This window comes from Puma concolor, chromosome B3 (assembly GCF_028749965.1).
Source record: "Puma concolor isolate L17-30 chromosome B3, mPumCon1.1.hap2, whole genome shotgun sequence".
Taxonomy (NCBI): Eukaryota; Metazoa; Chordata; class Mammalia; order Carnivora; family Felidae; genus Puma; species Puma concolor.
The window spans coordinates 111006307-111025875 of NC_141672.1; the positions used below are offsets into that span (position 1 = coordinate 111006307).

The following is a 19569-nucleotide window of genomic DNA, read 5'->3' on the forward strand; positions in this document are numbered from 1 at the left end:
TAGAGTTTGATTGGATTCCTATTTCTTTCTCTTCGGTTGGTGCTTCTGGTTGCATCTGGCTAGGCCTTCCCTCACGGAGTGCCCGTAAATTGTTTATTCAGGCAGATGGGTGCCCTCGGCCCTGGAGCGGGGGGAGGGAGAGCTTGCAAATGATTCTCTACTGCCCCCCACCCCCAGCTATTAAGAAAAGTCATACCCACTGACCAGTGAGGTCCTAGCATGGGCCTTCTTGTAGGGAGAGTAGTCCTCTGTTGTGTACCTCTTTATTCACATGCACCCGTCTCCCCCCACTCACTCTCCACCCCCATGGCCCCTAATCTTGTCCACGCTGCCAGGATTTCATGCACACACACTCAGCTTAAACATCTCAGGGACTTGCTACGGCTTTTAGGAAAAAGGCAGAACCTTTTGTCATTGCTCCCAAGGCCCTGCAGAGTTAGCCTGCCTGCTCCCCTGCCTCATCTTATGCCCAGTCCTCTCCCTCTGTCCTCCCCAGTCGCTCTGGCCCTTCTCCTGTTCCCTCCCTTTACCATATTTTCCACCCTTTTCAGGGCCTTCGCACACGTTCATCCCCCTACTTGGAATGCCCTCCTCCCATGTCCCTTTGCCCAGTTAGTTCTTCCTTGTCCTTTAGACTTTCAGGCCAACCATCACCTCCTCAGAAATGCCCCCTCCAGCCCTTCAGCAAAGCAAGGTCCCCAGGGTCACATACTCTTATAGTTCCCTGTGCTTTTCCTTCAGAACACTCACATAGTTTGTCATCGTAGCTGTGTATGATTATTTGATTAATACTGGTCTTGTCCATTGGACTGGAAGCTCCACAGGAGCAGGGAGCACTCTGTGGTCTGTTTCACGGTGACCTCTTCTCCCTCACCGCCGTGTCTCTAGCGCCACACAATAGTAGGAGCTCATAAAAATATTTGTTAGATGAAGGATGGTGTGAATGGGATCGCCTCGCCTGCCTGCTACCAGAGGTCACCTTCAGGAGCCTTCTACCTCCCCACCTCACCCTTGTCTGACAGTGCATTCCTGGGCTCCCAGCTGTGCTGTCCGGTCGCCTTGCTCCACCTTTCTCGGCATACAGATCACCTGGAGGTTTTATAAAGAGGAAGATTTGGATTTAGCAGGTTGGGGAAGCCTCTGAGATTCTTCCTTTTTAACAAACTTCTGTGGACCCGTGCTACTTGTCCAGGGGCCACACTTTGGCCTGGCCTGAGAGGTGGGGTCACCAGGTCACAGCTGCTCCGAGGCCAGGTCACCACAGAAAACCTTGTTTGAGCTGGGACAGGGTGCTGTTGTTAGTGGTGTTTGGCCCGGCCAGGCTGGGGACAGTTGCAGGACTGGGCCCGGTGTGGGGCTGCAGGCTCCGTTCCTGCTGAGCGTATGCACCACCCCTCAGGCCTGGGCTCTGAACTAGGAGAGCACTATGGACGGTGACACCCAGGTGACACCTCCCAACGGCCCTCAAACTGAAAGCGATTCCCGAGAAGTTGGCAGTTTAGAGTCTTGCAACTTAAAATTCCCTTTAATTTCTCTCTCTCCCTCCCTGCCCCATCACAAATGCCAACTAAAAGGGAGAGGGACTCTTCTTGCTTTCTGACATGTGGGGGATTTGCTGTGTGAGTGTTGGGAGGGGTTAGCCGTGGCCTAACTTGGTCACTTAACAGCATCCCTGTGGCTCATGCACGCATGGACCTAAAGAGCCCCAGTGATCTTGCTCAGCCCTGGCCCCGTCTGCACTCCTCGGTCTGGCCCGTGGGCCTTTGCAAGTGCCATTCCCTTCACATGGGGGGTTGAGGGCTGGAGGACTCATCCCGGGGCCTGGTGTAGTCAAGGTGCCCCCTGCCAAGCCAGGGAGGCCTCTGGCCTTCCTTGGTGGATGTCTGTGTTTCCCTCCTGGGATTGCTGCCAGCCCTGACAGAGACTCTCTGATCTCTGGCCCATGAGGCTCAGAGAGATGAGGGCAGAGGAGAGAGCCCTGAGGCTCTGCAGACCAATCTCGAACTCTGGGAGAAGGCACGCCCAATCCACTTCACTGTTGCTCTTCACCTTTCCCCATCCCGGCAGGTCCCTGGATGGCCGACTGCAGGTGTCCCATCGGAAGGGGCTCCCCCATGTCATCTACTGCCGCCTGTGGCGATGGCCTGACCTCCACAGCCACCACGAGCTGCGGGCCATGGAGCTATGCGAGTTCGCCTTCAACATGAAGAAGGACGAGGTCTGCGTGAATCCCTACCACTATCAGAGGGTAGAGACCCCAGGTAGGCACCGCCTCACCCTCTCCCTGGGTCTGCAGCGACCTGCGTGTCCTCTCCATCCCCTCCCTGCCTCGTCTCCCCTTTCCCTGTCCAGGTGGGGGGTGAGGAGGGTGTGGCACTTGGAGGGCTTTGGTGCCACCCTGGCCTTGACGCCAATCTGCCTCTGCTCTTCTGGACAGTTCTACCTCCTGTGCTGGTGCCACGCCACACAGAGATCCCGGCCGAGTTCCCCCCGCTGGACGACTACAGCCATTCCATCCCCGAGAACACTAACTTCCCCGCGGGCATCGAGCCCCAGAGCAATATTCCAGGTAGGCACAGGGGTGCGCAGGGGCACACAGGGGTGCCAGCAGTCCTCACGCCAGTCCCCCTGCAGCTCTCTTGGCTGTCCTGGGCCGCCCTGTCCCCCCTCCGCACACGGCGCTGGCCCGAGGGCCCCTGACTCAGAACCGCACACCCGTTGGGAGAGGACCCGTGGCCTTGGCTCCCCGCTCAGTAATGATGCTTTTCTTGGCACGGAGGAGCGGCGGCGTGACCCTTCCGCCCGGCCTCGGTGCCGTCATTTATTTTGGAAGCGGAAATAGCAATGCTGTGTTTCTCTCACCGCCCTCGCGACCGGGGCTGGAGTTTGGGCAGGATCCCCGACGGGCTGGGGGCCTGCAGAGCAGTGGGGGAGCCGAGGGCCAGGCAGCCGGTGCGGAGAATGGCCCTTCAGTAAGTAAGCCTGGTGGGGGTTTCAGCCTGGGTGGGGGCTGAGGCCCAAGCGGGAGTTTTGACTGACTGCACGGGGGAGAAGCCGGCTCAGCTGTCAGAGTGCAGATGTTTTTAGAAGCCCTTCATTTACATGCAAATAATGTGTGAATCACCAGCACGCAGGGCGTCCAGGAAAACTGCTTGGCTGAGCTTGGGCTGGTCACAGCGGCAGGAATCCTGCCTGCCTTTCAGAGCGCTCTGACTTGGACAAGCCTCTTACCCTGAGTGAGTTCACTGTGCTGAGGTTGACTGTAGGCCTGTGCATGGGGCAGAGCCTACGGAGAGACCCCTTTACAGGCCCAGCCTCTTCCAGGTCCTTCACAGGGGGTGCTGGCCCCTAGGGGTAGGTCACCGTGTTCACTGCGCAAACATTAGAGAGCTAAGTCACCGTCTGGGGTCATTCAGAGAAACAGATCATGGTCGCTGCTGCCATTGAACTTGAAGCCCACTGGGGCAGCCAAGATGTCCAACAGAGGAGTGACAATGAACAGGGTACCTGTACAGGAGTAGACTAGCGGAGCCAAAGGGCAGCATGAGGCAATTGCCCTTCAGAGGACAGAGGTGGGTGAGGCTCAGGCAAGTCCCCAGCCTCCCTGGAGGGGTGGGCTTACACTTGACCTTCTAGGGTGGGAAGAAGTTAGCCTGGCAGCGGCTCTAGGAACAGCTGTTTCGGTCTTAGGCGTCAGGATGGCATGAACAAAGGTGGTCACAATCCAGCCGAGGAGACGGGGGTCGAAGGGCATGAGGCCAGCTGGATTGAGGAGCTGGTGCCCTTGCTCAGAGGCCCGCAGCGCCTCCAGCACCTGCTCCTGGCAGAGTGGTGTGGACGTGTGACGGGTTTGCAGCAGGTGTCTCCGAGCTGAACCGTGCAGGCCCCTTAATGAACCACCTTCCTTCTGATTCCCAGAAACCCCACCCCCTGGCTACCTGAGTGAAGATGGAGAGACCAGTGACCACCAGATGAACCACAGCATGGATGCAGGTCAGAGTCTTGATCCTCGCTGAGTGCCTGCCCTCCCCCTGTCCCTCTACCCGGCATTTATGAAGCAACAACTAGGTGCCAGATGCCGTCCCAGGCACTGGGGAGAGAGGAGCCTGGGCTGCTCAGTTTGTGAGGACGACGACCAGCAGTCACTGTGCCGTCTCATATATGCCCTGATGGAGGACGCCATGTGGCAGTGGGCACAGGGGAGGGCCACCTACCCCAGCCTGGGGAGGAGGTGTTGGGAGCAGAACAGTACCTCACAGGGTAGGTTTTTCTTCAGTCAAGTCTTGGGGATGGGTAGGTGTTGACCAGGCCGTCAGGCAGAGAGGATATGCTAGGTAGGGGCATGGGCATGGGCAGGATAGCCTGGTGCGTTCTGGTGACAGTGAGAGCTCTGTGTGGCTGGGGAGTGGGGAGAGACAGGAGGAGTGTCCCTCAAGGTTTCACTGTGGCCAAGAGCCACTGCAGGCTTTAAGCAGAATCTCTGCCTTGGTGAGAGCTTGGCAGCGGGGTGATGGGTGGGCTTGATCACCTGACACAGCTCAGGAGGAAAGGCTGAATGGAGGCGGTCAGGGTCTCTGCCAGTGGAGGCCCCCGAAACGTCTATTTTTGTGTAGTGACCAAACGTCATCTATGTATTCCCGCCGCGAGGGACCCAGCCCAGTTGTCTCCAGCCGTTCCCGCATCATTTGTTACGGGACCAAATTGGCTCCAAACCGGTGGCTCCTTGAATGGAACCCCAGCTGCCACATAAGAATGTGTGCGGCGCTGTGCGTGGTTGGGTGAGGAGGAGGAGGGGGCCGAGCAGATGCTCCGTCCCGAAGATCGCAGGCATGCCTCGTCCACACGGAGCCCGCCCGCCCTTGCACACGGCCCAAAAGAGAGTGTGCGGGTCCTGAAAGAGGCACACGAGGGAGACTTGCATGTTCGTTGTAAGCGTGGCTGCTTGATACCCGGCGTGGGCGTCGCGGCGCTTTGGGGTGTGGCACACACCCCCGGGAGTGGCTGACGGCGCGCCCCGGGCTGCGGTGTGTCACAGGCCTTCCCGCACTCCATGCCAAGTGACGGCTGCAAGCCTGCAGCCCTGGGATGTGGCACGGGAAGCAGGCCAGCTAAGCAGCATCTTTCCAGATGCTACGTTGCTTCTAACTCCTTTTCTCTTCCCTCCCTGCTCTTCTTTCTGTGTGTAGAATGATTAGCACTGTCAAAGCAGGGCCAAAGGAGAGGGTCCGAGCGCAGAACGAGCAGCCAGCCACCCTTCCACCACCCTCAGCACGCGCTTCTTCCCCCCTCCCTGCCTTCCTTTCTGTCCCACCCTCTCTGTCATCTCTTCTTTCTTCCTCTCCTCCTGTCAGTGTACCTGCAGGGCCCTGCTGTGGACGTCCGTGATGTGTCAAAAGTAGACGTTGGGCTCTGTGGACCCCCAGTCTCTTGGGGGGGGGGTGTCTTCTTCTGCTCCTCGGCTTTTCACTCAAAGTTGTCCATTTGGAAACAAGTCCAGCTGCTTCTCTGCCAGCTGAGATGTGATAGTGTCTCAGTTGGGGTCCGAGGATCCCCTTGTCCGGCCCTGGGTCTCCCCTAACACACATGCGTGCCCTTCCAGACCAGTGAGATGGTCCCACAGCCTTCCTGGGCCTTCTTGATTTGGGCTGCCACAAAACAGGAAACCAGCATTTATTGAGTGCCTGCTGTGTACCAGTCATGGTGCAGCCATTTGTCTATGCATGATCACGCTTCATTTCTACAAATCACACAATAGGTGGCATTATCCCCATTTTACACCTGAAGGGAAATAAAAATCAAGGCTCGAGGAGGTTAGACCACTTTGCTGAAATCCCATCGCTGATACGCTGGTGACACGCCTGGACTCTGTGGCCAGGTTGGAAGCTGTCTTCCACGACTCTTCCACATCCCCTGATGTGCTGGGTTCTGGGGGAGGAAGAGAAGCCTATGGCTCATCCCTCACCCTCAAGGAGGTTACAGCTGAGTTGGGGAGCAGGAACAGACCCTCATAAACAAGGCATATGCGCCCATCCTTCAGGGCTGTTACTACAGAAATAGCTGCAGCCCTCTTGGGTCCAGGGACAAAGGGATGAGCCAACTTGCTCTGTGGAACGGCACTGTTTGGTTTTTTTTCTTTTTTTGAAAGCAGATGCCATGTGGTTTTCTTTTTCTCCTGAGAGGGAGGGCTGGAGAGAAGGTAGCCGGGCAGGAAGAATTGGGTAGGTTTGGACACATCCCCATGAGCAGCCTCATGTATTGCCTCAAACATCAGTCTGGTTGCAGAGTTGTAGGGTTTATGAGGCAGCTGGGTGAGTTTCCTGAGACCTGGGGAAAGGGCTAGATTGGTATTTGAAGGGGCCTTCTGGGGAGCTGTGGCCCTACCTGTGTGGGAGGGGAGGCCTTCATTGCCTGGGCCTTCCCTGTCCACCTTGTTTTCCTGGGGCCATAGCTTCCAGGGAGCTCTGTGCCCTGTGCTGTGGGTTTGGTCCGGATCCTCACACCATCAAGTTGTGGGAGAGACCTCTGAGGTTAGCCGCTCATCTGTTTGTTCCACAGGTGAAGACTGGGGCCCAGGGAGAGAAAGCAGGGCAGGGACACGGTATCAGACCTCCTCCTGGGCTTTGGAGGCTCAGCCCAGGGTTTTCTGCCTGCTGTGTTGAGCTGCCCCATCTTGATGCACGTGTTCAGTAATTTGGTGCTCTAAGCCAAGAATGTTCTGTTCGTTCTCACGACTCTGTCTCACCTCACAGGTTCTCCAAACCTATCCCCGAATCCGATGTCCCCAGCGCACAACAATTTGGGTAAGTATCTCTTCATCCGTAGGACTGTAACCCCCTCTAGCTGCAACCCTGGCTGGTGGCCGGTGGGGGGATGAGGCCCTGAAGGTGAGGCTCTCCCCGCCCCTCACCATCAGCTCAGCCCAGCCCATCAGGTTTCTGGTTACAGTGATTCTGGGGTCACCCACAGAATGGGGAAACCCGAGAAGAGCGGTGGCAGGAAAAGCAATGTACCGGGTTTGTATGTCCCCTGGGTGGCAGTCAGACGTGAGTGAATGAAAATCCCCCAAACCTTGTGCTCAGGAGATGAGACTCTGTGGTCAGCCAAGCATATGTGTGTGGTTTGACACAAAGCCACGGGCGAGCAGTGCAGACTCCGGCCCTGACTTCTGCCGGTTTGTTGCACGATACACTTCTTTGGATTTTATCTGAGTATTTCATCTAATCATCATGTACTTTTAATTTAAAACAGCAAGATACAAGGGAATTGGGGGGGGGGGGGAGGGAAGCAAAATTGCCCATAATTCCCCACCCACGCACACGGGTGTTCTTTTGTCACGGTCCTCCTGATGTTTGTGGATCAGGCATATATATTTGTGCCTTGCCAATGGAGACTACAGTGTCCATCCGTGTTTCTCATTCTTCTCCTTGTTGTTTTGTAAGTGCATTTCCATATTTAGATGCCTCCTTTATCATCTCGCATTGTGTCATGATGTTTTAGAGCAGCTGGCCCATCATTTCCATGACCATCCCTCAGTTGTTGGATCTCTGGGCGGGTTGTTCTGAGATTCGCTTCTCTACTCCAGGAACGCGCTTGGGCTCCAGCGTGGGGCCCGCTGAAGTGCTGCGAACAATTGAAATATCCATTTCGTTTTTATTGAGGGGAATTTTTTATGTGCTGGTCTGGTTGTCTTAGAAAAATGTGAGTTTGATTTTGTTTTGGCCTTTACTGCTGGGGTTCAATTTGTGGCTCAGGAAGAGAAAGCGTTAATATCCAAGCTTGGCGAATCAGAGGGGGTTGGCCTGGCTTTTGTTCCCAGTTGCTTCCAGTCCCTGACAAATAGCATCAGATGAAGAAAATCATTTGGAATGTTGGGAGATGCCTGAAAACCCTTTAATACAGGCTGACAAGTGGGCAGTGTGAGATGTGACTTCGGGGGAATCTGTTTTAACATCTTTGTAAGATAATATCACTGTGAGTCTTGGGCTGTGCAGAGGGAAGGTCAAATTCCTGATGTGAGAGGACCAATTGAGTTATTAAAAACAAACTCTGAAGGCTAGAAGCTGTGTTAACACTTGAAAAATTAAAGGCCAGGACTGTGAACTTGACTCTGGGTTTCCAGCTTTTGAGGCTGGCTGGTTTAGATTTAATTTCTGAGCTGTTTTCCCAACCGTGGCCAAGGCAGCACCATCGGTCGACAGACTCTGGGGCAGGCCTTTGCCTTTGAAGCCACACTGCCTGACTCCATGGTTCAGAATGAAAGTTGGCCCAAGTGGTAGCTTGCTGTGAATTCCTTTCTAGATTGTGTGAACCAGGATGACAGGATGGTTTTTGATCTTGGACTTGAGGCAAAGGTGTCCCGTTGACCCAATTCTTCCTCCCTGCTGTGTCCCCTTCCTCAGGCCCCTTGTCTGAGGGTTGAGGATTCTTAGGTCATTTCTTCCAAAGGAAGGAACAGCCCTCAAGCCTGGCGGGCAGAGAGTGGGTGCCGGTCTGCTGGGAGCACCTGAGTGGGGCAACAAGTCAGCTGACAAGTCAGGATTAGGACTCACGCTGAGACACCAGTGTTTCTCCTCTGCTTGCCCAGGCCCCTGGTACCTGCCTCTCACCCCCACCTTCACCCATTCAAAACTGCTGGCTTCATCCCGGCCCCCAAAATCTTAGAGGCTCCTGGCATCCTAGCTGGAAGGAGACAGATGATGGTGATGATGATGGCAAACATTTCTTGAGAACTTACTATTTACTGACTATTGTGTAGAGTGTTTCCTGCCTGTGAACTCAGTCTTCATAACAAGTGTGTAAGGTAGCAGCGTTGGAATTTTTCGCTTTCCCGACTAGGAAGCCAAGAAACAGACTGGTTACCTAACTCATGCCGAGTCCCACAGTTAGTAGACGGAGAGGCTTTGAACTCAGACCTTCGGGCCCCAGAGCATGTGCGCTCATCTGTGGCAGGACCCGCTCCCCTATCACCATGTCCTGCTCAGAAGAATGAAGCTTCGGAAGGGTACTTGTTAACTTGTAGTTGAGGGCACTTGTCAGGTTGAGGACCTCCAAGTAGGAGCCCTGCCTGCCTGCCTGTCTCTTTCTTCCTCGTTGATTCCCCAGGCACTTCCTACCGGTCATCTGAGTACCAGTCCACGTGGGGGGATTTGAAGAGGAATCATAGGTCCTGCCATCAAGATGCTTATGGCCTTGTGGGGATAAATAAGGCAGGCATCAGTGTAATTCTAAAACAAGTAGGTGCAGACTGAGGGTTCAAAGGAGGCATTGATGGCATTCCAGTGGGGACATGCCTCCAGGCTTGCCAGCATCCGCTGTGTAATTAATTCCTGCAAGCAGCTTTTCTGAGTTCCTAGCAAGTCCAGATGCTGGGGGTCTGGAGCTGGGGAGGACACGTGGGCACACACGGTCTGATGGAGTGGCTGGAAGGGTCTACGTCCACCTGAGATGCAGTGTGCCCGGTGCCAAGAGAGCAGGCACAGGAGAGGAACTGCGTGTAGGCCAACGAGGAAAGTGCTGGATGGGGTAGGACTTTAGAGTTGCGGTTGTGTGTGAGTGGGACCTGGAAGGACAGGTGGGATACTGTGAGGATGAGAAGGAGGGAAGAACATTGCAGATAGAGGGAAGGGCATGAAAGGGCAGGGAGAGCTCAGAGGATGGCTGGTGTTGTGGTTGGTTGGGATGAGGGGGGCAGATGAGGCTGAGAAGACTCCTGGGGGCACTGAGAAAAGAGCCCTGAATGCCACACTTATTGACTCCCTTCTTGCCTGCAGAATGAAGGCTTTGGGGGAAGAGTGGTTGGTTACCTGATGGCTGTTTCAAAAAGATTAATCTGGCCACTGTATGGAATTTAAAGTCTAAGGGAAATGGCTGGTGTCCAAAGGGGGGGGAAAAAAAACCCAAAACTAAAAACAAAACAAAATGAAAAACCACCCCTTAGGAAGCTGTTAAACCAAAGGAGGCTGCCATGAACCCTTGGGAGAAATGGTGGTGGGGCTAGGAGGGGCGTTGAGAGGGAGCCATGGGCCTGAATGAGCAGGTGCTTATCAACTAGCTTTAACTGGCAAGAGACCGGATACCTAGGAGATGGGATGGGCTTGGGCTGGAAGAGGACAGTGAGTTTGCCTATGCTTAACTGTGTCCAGGAGGCAGCTGGGCAGTCAGGAGAGAGGTCGGGGCCGGACGTGCAGATTTGGAAGCCATTAGCCTGTGTGAGAGCCCTTTGCAAAGCAGAGTTGGAGAGGCAGGGTTTGTCATCACAGGAGTTTGGAAAGCCTGCGCTGTAGACCCCTCGGGCCTCCGGGGCGCCCACATGGTAAGGCCTCTGAGCAGTCCTGCAGAAAGGAGGCCTGTCGGGTTGAACATTTTGCCCACGGATCCAACCGCTGTCAGAACTCTGCTCTTCTGACCTGTCGGCCATCTCTGTAGGATGGCCCCCTGGAAACACTGGCAAAGGTTCGGCTGAAGTCCTGGCAGTGGATGCACCAGGAGAGGGAAAGCCAACTCAAGAAGGAAAGAAGGCCAGGGAGGGGTTGAGGGGGAGCCCCCAGGAGGGAGGAGGGAGGGGAAGAGGCTGAGGTTCACGTTGGAGGGCTGGGCCCAGCCAGGAGGCCAACGGGCGGGCCGTAAGGAGAGGCCTTGAAGTGACACACAGAGTTAAGAGGAGTATGTGTGTGTGTGTGGGGGGGGGGGGGGCGGCGGGGGGGGGGGGGGTGCCGAAGTTGGTCAGAGGTGGGTGCGGGGAAAATAAAAGGCGAGATGACCACAGAGAAGGATGGGGGACATCTCAGGACATCTGATTATTTCCTGCAAAGAAATTACGCAGGAAGAGAGCAGAGGACATCTGGCTCGTTCTTACTCCCTCCCCACATCCAGGCAAGAGATTGTGCCTCCCTCCGCTGTGAGACCGCTGCAGGCCTTACAGGGAGGGGCCCAGAGGAGTGACTGACTGCGAGCCAGCTCAGCTTCTCGTCAGAGGCAGGCTCTGGGGAGACCCAGCGGCTCTGGCTTGCAGGGAAGGGACGTGAGCAGGTGATGTTCCTGTCACTACACATCATGCTAGATGAGTCACCTGGGATTTCCTAAGCATTTAAGTCCAGGATTGGGCCAAATGGAGGGGAAGGAGGAGGGAAGCATAAAGAGGAAAAAGATAATGAGCTGGACCCTGAGGGTGAGTAAGTCGTTCTTGCTTTAAAGTGAACATTTGGGGAGGGGCCTTGACCAAGGGGAAAGAGGTACCAGGCAGTGCCCTGGGGCAGTGGCTGGACTGGAGATTGAGGAGGTGATGGTTTCCAGAGTGCCTCTTGTAGAAGGTATCTTCCTCTCCTGCTAGGAGCGAGGGGCAGGGTGGTGGGGGCAGTGGGGAGACGCCTCAGCCTCCTGGGGCACCTGGGGAAAATAAACATTGAAAAAGATTTTTTAAAACAAAATTTTTAATGGTTGTTTTAGAGAGAGAGCTAGAGCATGAGTGGGGGTACAGAGAGAGACAGAATCTGAAGCAGGCTTCAGGCTCTGAGCTGTCAGCACAGAGCCTGACGTGGGGCTTGAACCCACAAACCTCAAGGTCATGACTTGAACCGAAGTTGGATGCTGAACCAACTGAGCCACCCAGGTGTCCCTAAAAAATTTTATTGAAGAAATCACAGCATCCTAATGGCAGGAAGTCAGCTTCCAGCCAGAAGATGTGACCCTTAGACTTCGCCACTGCTCTTGGCTGCAGTGAACTGATCCAAGGCTGAAAGAGCGGTGGCTGCTTTCTGTGCTGTGCATACCTCGTTTTGTCGTTCTCCTCCTTAACGAGCTAGGTTGAAATTGGGGTCCCGGGTGCCAGGACCCAGCCATCTTGGGCCCACAGGAACTAACCCTCAGAAACCCCAACTAATAAGGGCCGACTGTGTACAGAGGGGCAAGTGAAGTCTTCACGGCCACATAAGCTGGGGCTGAAAGGTTGAGCCTGGGCTGGTGAGGATCAGGCAGCCCAGGCAGAGGGAACAGTGAGGACTGGGGATGGGAGTGTGGCATCTCTGGGACAGGAGCTCAGGCTCCTTCCACAGGTGAGGGCCCAGACGAAGGCAGTGCATTCACGTTTTGACCTTTAGCCTTGTGGCTTCGGCGCCCCAGCCTTTGCCTGCTCCCTGCTTTTCATAGTAGAAAGCTAATTCCTGCTCCCCTCATCTGTCCCCCCCCCCCTTTTCCTTTACCGGATTTGGATCTCTCGCACATGTTTTTAATAGGCATCCTTTAATCCAAGTGTTGCCTTCTGGGTTTTATTCTGTTTTCTTTTCCTTAAACAAAACAGAAAGCCCATGCCAGCTTGGAATAGGGCTTAAAACCGAAGCCAGTCAGTGCCGTTAGTCTGGCAGGGGGCCAGTCATGAATTAAGTACCCCATGCCACTCGAGAAGTCTGGCTGATCCCACACAGGTGGGGGCAGGGGGCCGAGAATGCCAGGAGCAGGAGGTTTCCAACACCTCTGCTGCGGGAAGAGTGATCAGCATAGACTCAGTCTGGCTGGGAGCAGGGCTATTTGAAGGAAGGCCTTGGACATTGTTGTCTGCCACTCCGGGTGTGCTGAGTCTTGGGCCTGGAGAAACGAAACCACTGTCGTGGAGGCAAATCCCTTTATCCCTTGGAGTCATCCTCCCAGAGGAGTCTTTGAGTGGCAATATCGTCGAGTCCTTTTCAAGAAGCAGCCTTATGCAAAATTGCTTCTGCATCTGTTGGAAAACTCTTCAAATTAAGGCTGGCTGGCTTGATGGATGTGGGAGGAGAGGTTGCCACCTGGCAGATTTTTGTTCAAGATTTAGTGCCAGGAGAAGCTTTGATTCCCTTGCAGAACTGGTAAGCATTGTCTGTGCATAACCAGAGCCATACAGCATAGTCTCCCTTTTTGCCTTGTCTGCTAGGAAGCTCAGAGCCAAGTTGAGTGCTCTCTGGGTCCCGTTTATAATGTTATCTTTTCCAGGGTCCTTTTTATTTCTCTTGTACTTAATCATGGTGTGGCTAAGTCATTTGGTGGGGGGGGGGGGGGGAGGGAGGGGGGGAAGAGGGCATACATTTAAAAAGAGTTTGCCACTCAAGGCAGAACCTAGAAGTGGTGACCATACATTTTGGTCTGTAGCTCTTCTTGCAGGAGTGCCCTGAGGAAGCAGCTGAGAGGTGACAGAAGGGACAGAGGTGAAAGGCAGAGCTAGATTTTTGTTGCTGCAGAGAAGAGTAAATGCCTAGCCAGGGTGCTGCTCCAGGTCAGTCCTGCTCCTGAACATAGGCCAGCTCGGCCGAACAGCACTCTGTAAAATGGCACCCTTCAGACTTTGCCTTGGCCTGACTGCACTGCTCCCCCACTAAACTAGCATCTTCTTAATTATGTGTCAGGCTTCTGAGTCCAGTGTTTTCCACCACACTGTCCAGTGTGTTTCTGCAAGCTACAGGGATGTTTGGATAAGGGCTCAGATCTGCTTGGGGGGCCCTCTTGGGTGAGGACCCCCAACCCCCTCTCTGATTCCGAGATGCCTCAAAGCCCACATTTCTCCACAGTGGTCCTGGCACCATGTTACCCAGTGGGTGGCCTGTGGCTTTTCTTCTTTTGATGGGTAGGCTGTGCCAGTGTTCCTGGGAGCCAAGCTCGCTCTCTTCCGTCTGGACTAAGCCAGAGGGTGCTAGACAAGGCTTTATAATTTGGGGTGAGGTCTCTTCTGTACTTCGCTGGGGAAGCCAGGGCCAGCCCAGACCAGCCACAGCTGCCTCTTTAGGCTGACCCATGCCAGACGCACAGTGACCTAGAGTGTCTGCACCAGACGTCTTCCAGTAAAGCTGAAGGCACTGTCCAGACCGGGGAGGTTGGCACAGCGAGGTCAGCCGAACCTGCCCCCGGGCAGTGGTGGTCAGCAGCCCTTCCTCAGTACCTCTTGGCCTTGTCACAGGACCCAACCCCTTGGAGTGCTTGGATTGCACTTGGATTGCACTTGGATTTCCTAGGCATTTTTTTTTTTTTTTTAGGTTTCCAAAGCAACATAGCTCACATTTTAGTGACCACATTGTTTAGAATATAGCTTATCTCACTGGAATGTTGAAGCATCGAGCGCAGCCAGAGCCGGATGTGACCGCTGTGGCTCAACCCATCCTCGGGGGCACAGGCCACAAGCCATGGTCGCTCTTGATCCAGTCACTCCTCCATTCCCCGTTAAAAGCAGCTTAGATCCCCTGCCTTCCTTGCTTCCTTCCCTCTATCCTGGGAAGAGAGGAAAGGGGCGAGGACACTTTGCCTTCCCTGCAGTGGAGGTCGGGACAGGAGCAGGATGTTCTCAGGTTCATGTACACAATCAGTTCGATATTGGCAGCACCATTTATCAAGCGCTTGACGTGGGCCCGGCACCTCATGTGATTTCTCCCAATCTGTTTGCAGACAGCACCCAGTGGTAAAGAGGTTTCTCCACCTGGTGGCTGCAGGGGGAGATGTGGAGGCTGAAACCTAGAGCTGGACTGGTTCGCTGATAGTCACACGGCTGGTCCACGCCAGAGCAGAGAGTGCGTTCTGGTCTGCCTGGCTTCAAAGCTGGAGCTCCGTGACCTGGTTAAACACCCAAGGCAGTGGTTTTCAACCAGGGGCTCCTTTGCCCCTTCAAAGACCGCCGGCAGCGCCTGGGGCCATTTGTTACTGTCACAGCTTGGGAGGGGGAGATGTGTGTGTGCTACCGGCATTAAGTGGGTAGACACCAACCAGGGAGGCTACTGAACATCTTGTGACCTACAACGCCCCCCTCCCTCATCCCAGGCGAAGAATTATTATTTGGCTCACACTTTCTGGGTGTGTGTTGAATGCAGGGATGTTACAGGTCTACACCTCCTCCCACGTGTGGTAGGTGTTCTCTTTACCTTCGAAAAGGGGTCACAGGCATTGACCCCACAAGTAGATCTGGGCCCTTTGCCCTGCAGGGGGCTCCCAGGCCCCTCCCAGAACAGCTTCTGAGTTTTGTCTCTTGTTCTTCCCACACTTCTAAAGGTCTGGTGAGCAGAGATCCCAGTGGGTTCTCACTCCAGGAAGCGGCTCGGCAGGCAGTTAGCTGGGGTCCCTGGCCAGTGCTGAGACCTGGCACAGTGAGCCCTTCCTGTCTGTCCCTCACACCAGTTCCCACAGACGCACCCTGAGTAACCACGTGCCCCCGAATATGAGAGCCAGAGCGAGTGATCTGGCTAGAGGTCCAAAGGGAGGAGCGAGAAGGGACAGGAGACTCAGCAGTTCTCCGACAAGGGGGTGGATTCAAGTAGGCAGCGAGGGAGCTGTGGTGCAATGCTCCAGCCCACGTGGGAGCAGTGCGGTGCAGGGGGGTGGCCGGAAGAGGCTGGACAGGAGTGCCGTGGAGTCCTGTTAGGATGCCGTGGCACTGACGCCAGGGAGGAAGGAGGGGGCCTGGCCCAGGGCTAAGCACGGACTTGCTGAGGGATGCAGGGGGAGGACAGGGTGCCTTGGCAGGTGTGGACCAGAGTGGCCACAGGTGACAGGAGGGCTAGGGAGTCACAGGAAAGGTGATGCGGGATCATGTGAGGGGGAACCTCTAAAGAGAACCAACTCCTCTCAAGATGGCAGTTTTGCTCTGAGGAGCCCTTGGTTGAGACCACAGACTGACAGCTAGGACAAATTGAGAATTTCTCTTAGGCGAGCCTGGGTCTTAGCCACCCCTCCAGACAGCATCTGGGTACGTGCGGAAGATCGTTTCTGTAATAAGAGACGCAGACCTGGTGTCTGTGTGGTCACACCTGGCACCCGTGGAACCCCCTTGGCTGCCCCAGCCTTTTCCTTTCATGGGCTTGGATCCTGACTTGCTGCCCCACAGGCTAGGAGTGTCCAAGACTGGGCAGAGCCGAGAGCCCTTCTGGAGGCAGAGATTTGCTTCAGAAGAAAGGCTGGGAGGTGGCCGGGTAGGGTGATGTGGCACGCCGGGCCTGCCCAGTGGGCTTTCCCAGGTGTGGGTTGATGCCTGGCCCTCTTGGGGTTTGTCCAGCACCTCCTTGGAGACTGTTCCACCCAAGGCCAGCCAGGCAGGACAGGACCTTTATGAGCTCAAAACTAAATGAAAGTGGCATGTTTTTCCAAACACTGGAGGATTTTTTTTTTTTATCCCACTGGATTCTGCAAGTTTAATATCCTACAAGGCACAAGGGCAGAGGATTGTAACACGCTCTGAGGGGCAGAGAAACCGTCTTACGGAGCACCCAGGGGACCTCGTTGAGGAGTGTGCGACCCGGGGGCCCCTGACCCAGTCGCCTGATGTGTCTTCCCAGACCTGCAGCCTGTCACCTACTGCGAGCCAGCCTTCTGGTGCTCCATTTCCTACTACGAGCTGAACCAGCGCGTCGGGGAGACCTTCCACGCCTCCCAGCCCTCCATGACCGTGGATGGCTTCACCGACCCCTCCAACTCGGAGCGCTTCTGCCTGGGGCTGCTCTCCAATGTCAACAGGAACGCGGCTGTGGAGCTCACACGGAGGCATATCGGTAAGGATGCCACGTTTCCCCGCGGACCCCCGCCGTGGCCCCAGCAGCCACAGTGCAGAACCCACCAACCGGCACTGTGCCACACCTCCGGGGAGCCCGGAGAGGATGCGCTCCCCCAGCCCGCCCCCAAACTCTGTATGGCTTTGTTTAGGGGCCAGACGGGAAGAGTTCCCAGTGTTTGGTCATTCCCATTCAGAGACATAGATTATGTTTGAAAATGTGAAAGCCACAGAGGAAAGCATTCACTTAAGGGAGGGGGCAAGAATGGGGAATCTATGAGAAGGGCGCATCTGCAACCCTCTTCATAAACGTACCTCGTGATCGTTGGATAGGTAGATGGGGTCAGTCTTGATGGGAGTGAGCTTTTCTTTGTTCATTTCCCATATGATTATTCTAGGCTACCAGAACAACACTGGTGCTGATACTCTGCCTTCGAACACCCAGAACACAATAAAAGACGGTTTCTAGAGGAAGAAGTCATGTGTATGCCCCTTGGTTTGCTCATAAAATTATCATGCTAAGGATGTTTGTAATTCTGTGATCCCGAGTCACTCAGAAGTCCATGGAGATGATATAGTAGGGTATTCTCAGTCCAGAGCCCCTGGGGTTGGCAGACGGGCTCCAGGGCTAGGGTAGGGTGGCAGGGGGTCTGGTCCTAAGTGAACCGGAGCACCCTTGATCTTGTCTGTATTATATCTTGGGCTTTCACAGAAGTTCTCATTTGAAGAGAGGGTTTCTTTATGGTTAAGAAGAGTTTGGAGGCCATAGGTGTGGGCCATGTGCTCATTTTCCAGGCAAAAACCTGATGCCCAAGGAAGAGCAGAGCCTCGCAGAGGCTACACAGTGAGTGTGACACAGCCAGTGACAAACAGTCCCCTGCCACTGAGCCCACATCCTTCCCAGACAGCCTCCCCATGTGTTTTACTTCAAAAAGGATACTGATCCTGGGAGGCATACATCATTGTTTACTTATTCTCTTTATACTTCTCTCTATTTAAAAAAAAATAACATCTTATTTTTGAGAGAGAGAGTGTGTGTGAGTGGGGAAGAGGCAGAGAGAGAGGGAGACACAGAATCCGAAGCAGGTTCCAGGCTCTGAGCTGTCAGCCCAGAGCCCGATGCGGGGCTTGAACCCACAAACCATGAGATCGTGACCTGAGCTGAAGTCGGATGCTTAACTGACTGAGCCACCCGGGCGCCCCTACTTTTCTGTATTTTTAAAACTAGTATTTCAAAAATTTACCAAAACAAAACACATTTTCGTTGTTTTGGTCTGGGTCTCCCCATCTCTGCCTGTGACCTTGACTGACCTAACACTGTGGCCCCTCCTTATGGACTCTGACTCGGCCAGCACCCCACATATTTGTGACACCAAAGTCTTGCAGCACCAAACCAAGAAGAAATGGGGGTGCGGCAGTAGTGGGAGGAGGAGGCGGGGAGAACACCCAGTGGCCCCCTGGTTTCTATCCCACTTGACGTTGTGCCCGTAAACCCTGGCTCCGTTTTCCAGCCCTCTGGGCCTCTTCCCCAGAAGCAGCAACAGAGGCCTTCCCGTGCAGCAGAGGAGAACATCCCTGGCTGAGAGGAGAGCTCATTGTCAGAGCATTTACGTAACTGCTTGCTCGAATTGCAGAGGCAATTTAAAAATAATTCCTGTCCATCTGGAATGGATTTAAGAGATGAAGGAAAAGTGAATGATATAAACCTATGGAATGTTTCAGAAAAATGCACTGGGGAGGGAAAGGTACAGGAGGGGGCACGAAGCCATCCCTGTAAAGCAGGGCGCCTGCGAGGTCTGCTGCCTCAGGAGGAGCCCTGCAGGTCTGCTGAGTGAATTCGTGTAGCAGCAGCCGTAGTAACAGCTCGTACTTAGCGGGCGCTTAGTGTGGGTGGCACAACAGCCCTGGGAGGTAGGTATTACTGTTACCCCATCTTTCAGACGAAGAAACGGAGGCTCAGAGCGTGAGTAACTGGATGGAGGCCCATGGCTAGTCCGTGGCAGAGGCCGTGGCAGAGGCCGCCGTTGAGACTTACCCTGCCCTGGCCCCTGGTCATCTCCCTCCTCCAGCTTGAGGAACCCTTGTTTTCCCGTGTGTGGGTTTAGGCTTGGGCTCTGGGTCCTGTTTGTCTGGTGAGGCTGGCGGAGAGGCAGCCCCTCCGAGCATCGGCTCAGCTCTGCCTCCTCGGCTGGCCTCAGCTGGCCCTGGGGCCAGACGCTGGGCCGGCCTGACCCACATCTCTGTAGGGCGAGGCGTGCGGCTGTACTACATCGGAGGGGAGGTCTTCGCCGAGTGCCTCAGTGACAGCGCCATCTTTGTCCAGTCTCCCAACTGTAACCAGCGCTACGGCTGGCACCCAGCCACCGTCTGCAAGATCCCGCCAGGTAAGGGCTCTCACCCCTACCCTGCCCCGATGGCCTCTCTAGCCCCGGTGCATGCCTGGGAGAGGTTTCTGCTTTCTTACCTTGTCTCCTCCTCGCTTTTTGCGTTGCCAGCCCGGAGGTGCCTTGCTGGGGTGTTCTCTGTGGCTTCCGATCTTGCTGTGCTCTCCTTGACCCTCCAAGGAGCAGACGCAGCATCTGACGGATCTGCCTCTGATCTGTGGGTACCTGCTTGTTGCCTCGTGCGCACAGATGCTCGGGCATTATGCTTTCTTCTTTCATTGCACAAACTCACACAGCATGTGGGCATGGTGCCAGGTGCTTGGGGGAGATGGAGGGGTGCAGGAGGCCCTGCTGCTGTCCCCACAGACCTTAAAAGACCAGCTGAGTATGTAAGACAAAGACACAAATGAGTTTAATACAAGGAAGGGTGCTAAGCACCAAAGGAGCAGCTCAGATAAGGTGCTCCTGGATCCGGGGGGTCGGTGGGGGTGGGGGGGGGGGAACTCATTTAAATTTTTTTTTAATGTTTATTTTTGAGAGAGAGAGAGACAGAGACAGAGACAGAATGGGAGCAGGGGAAGGACAGAGAGAGAGGGAGACACAGAATCTGAAGCAGGCTCCAGGCTCCGTCAGCACAGTGCCAGGCACGGACCCACGGACTGTGAGATCATGACCTGAGCCTAAGTCAGACGCTCA

The 19569-nt window shown here is 54.9% G+C and overlaps 1 protein-coding gene across 4 annotated transcripts in view; it reads left to right on the forward strand.

Annotated features, from left to right (window-relative positions):
* Positions 1-19569, forward strand: part of SMAD3 (SMAD family member 3) — a 119299-nt gene that overhangs the window by 90358 nt on the left and 9372 nt on the right. For 3 of the 4 annotated variants that reach the window (XM_025918920.2, XM_086711021.1, XM_086711019.1), the window contains exons 2-7: positions 2068-2261; positions 2438-2569; positions 3919-3993; positions 6750-6800; positions 16278-16490; positions 18736-18873. In XM_025918920.2, coding sequence (XP_025774705.1) covers positions 2068-2261; positions 2438-2569; positions 3919-3993; positions 6750-6800; positions 16278-16490; positions 18736-18873 — 803 coding nt within the window. Of the gene's footprint in view, positions 1-2067; positions 2262-2437; positions 2570-2599; positions 2973-3918; positions 3994-6749; positions 6801-16277; positions 16491-18735; positions 18874-19569 lie in introns of those variants that run through there. The other variant, XM_086711020.1, reaches the window with a different exon arrangement.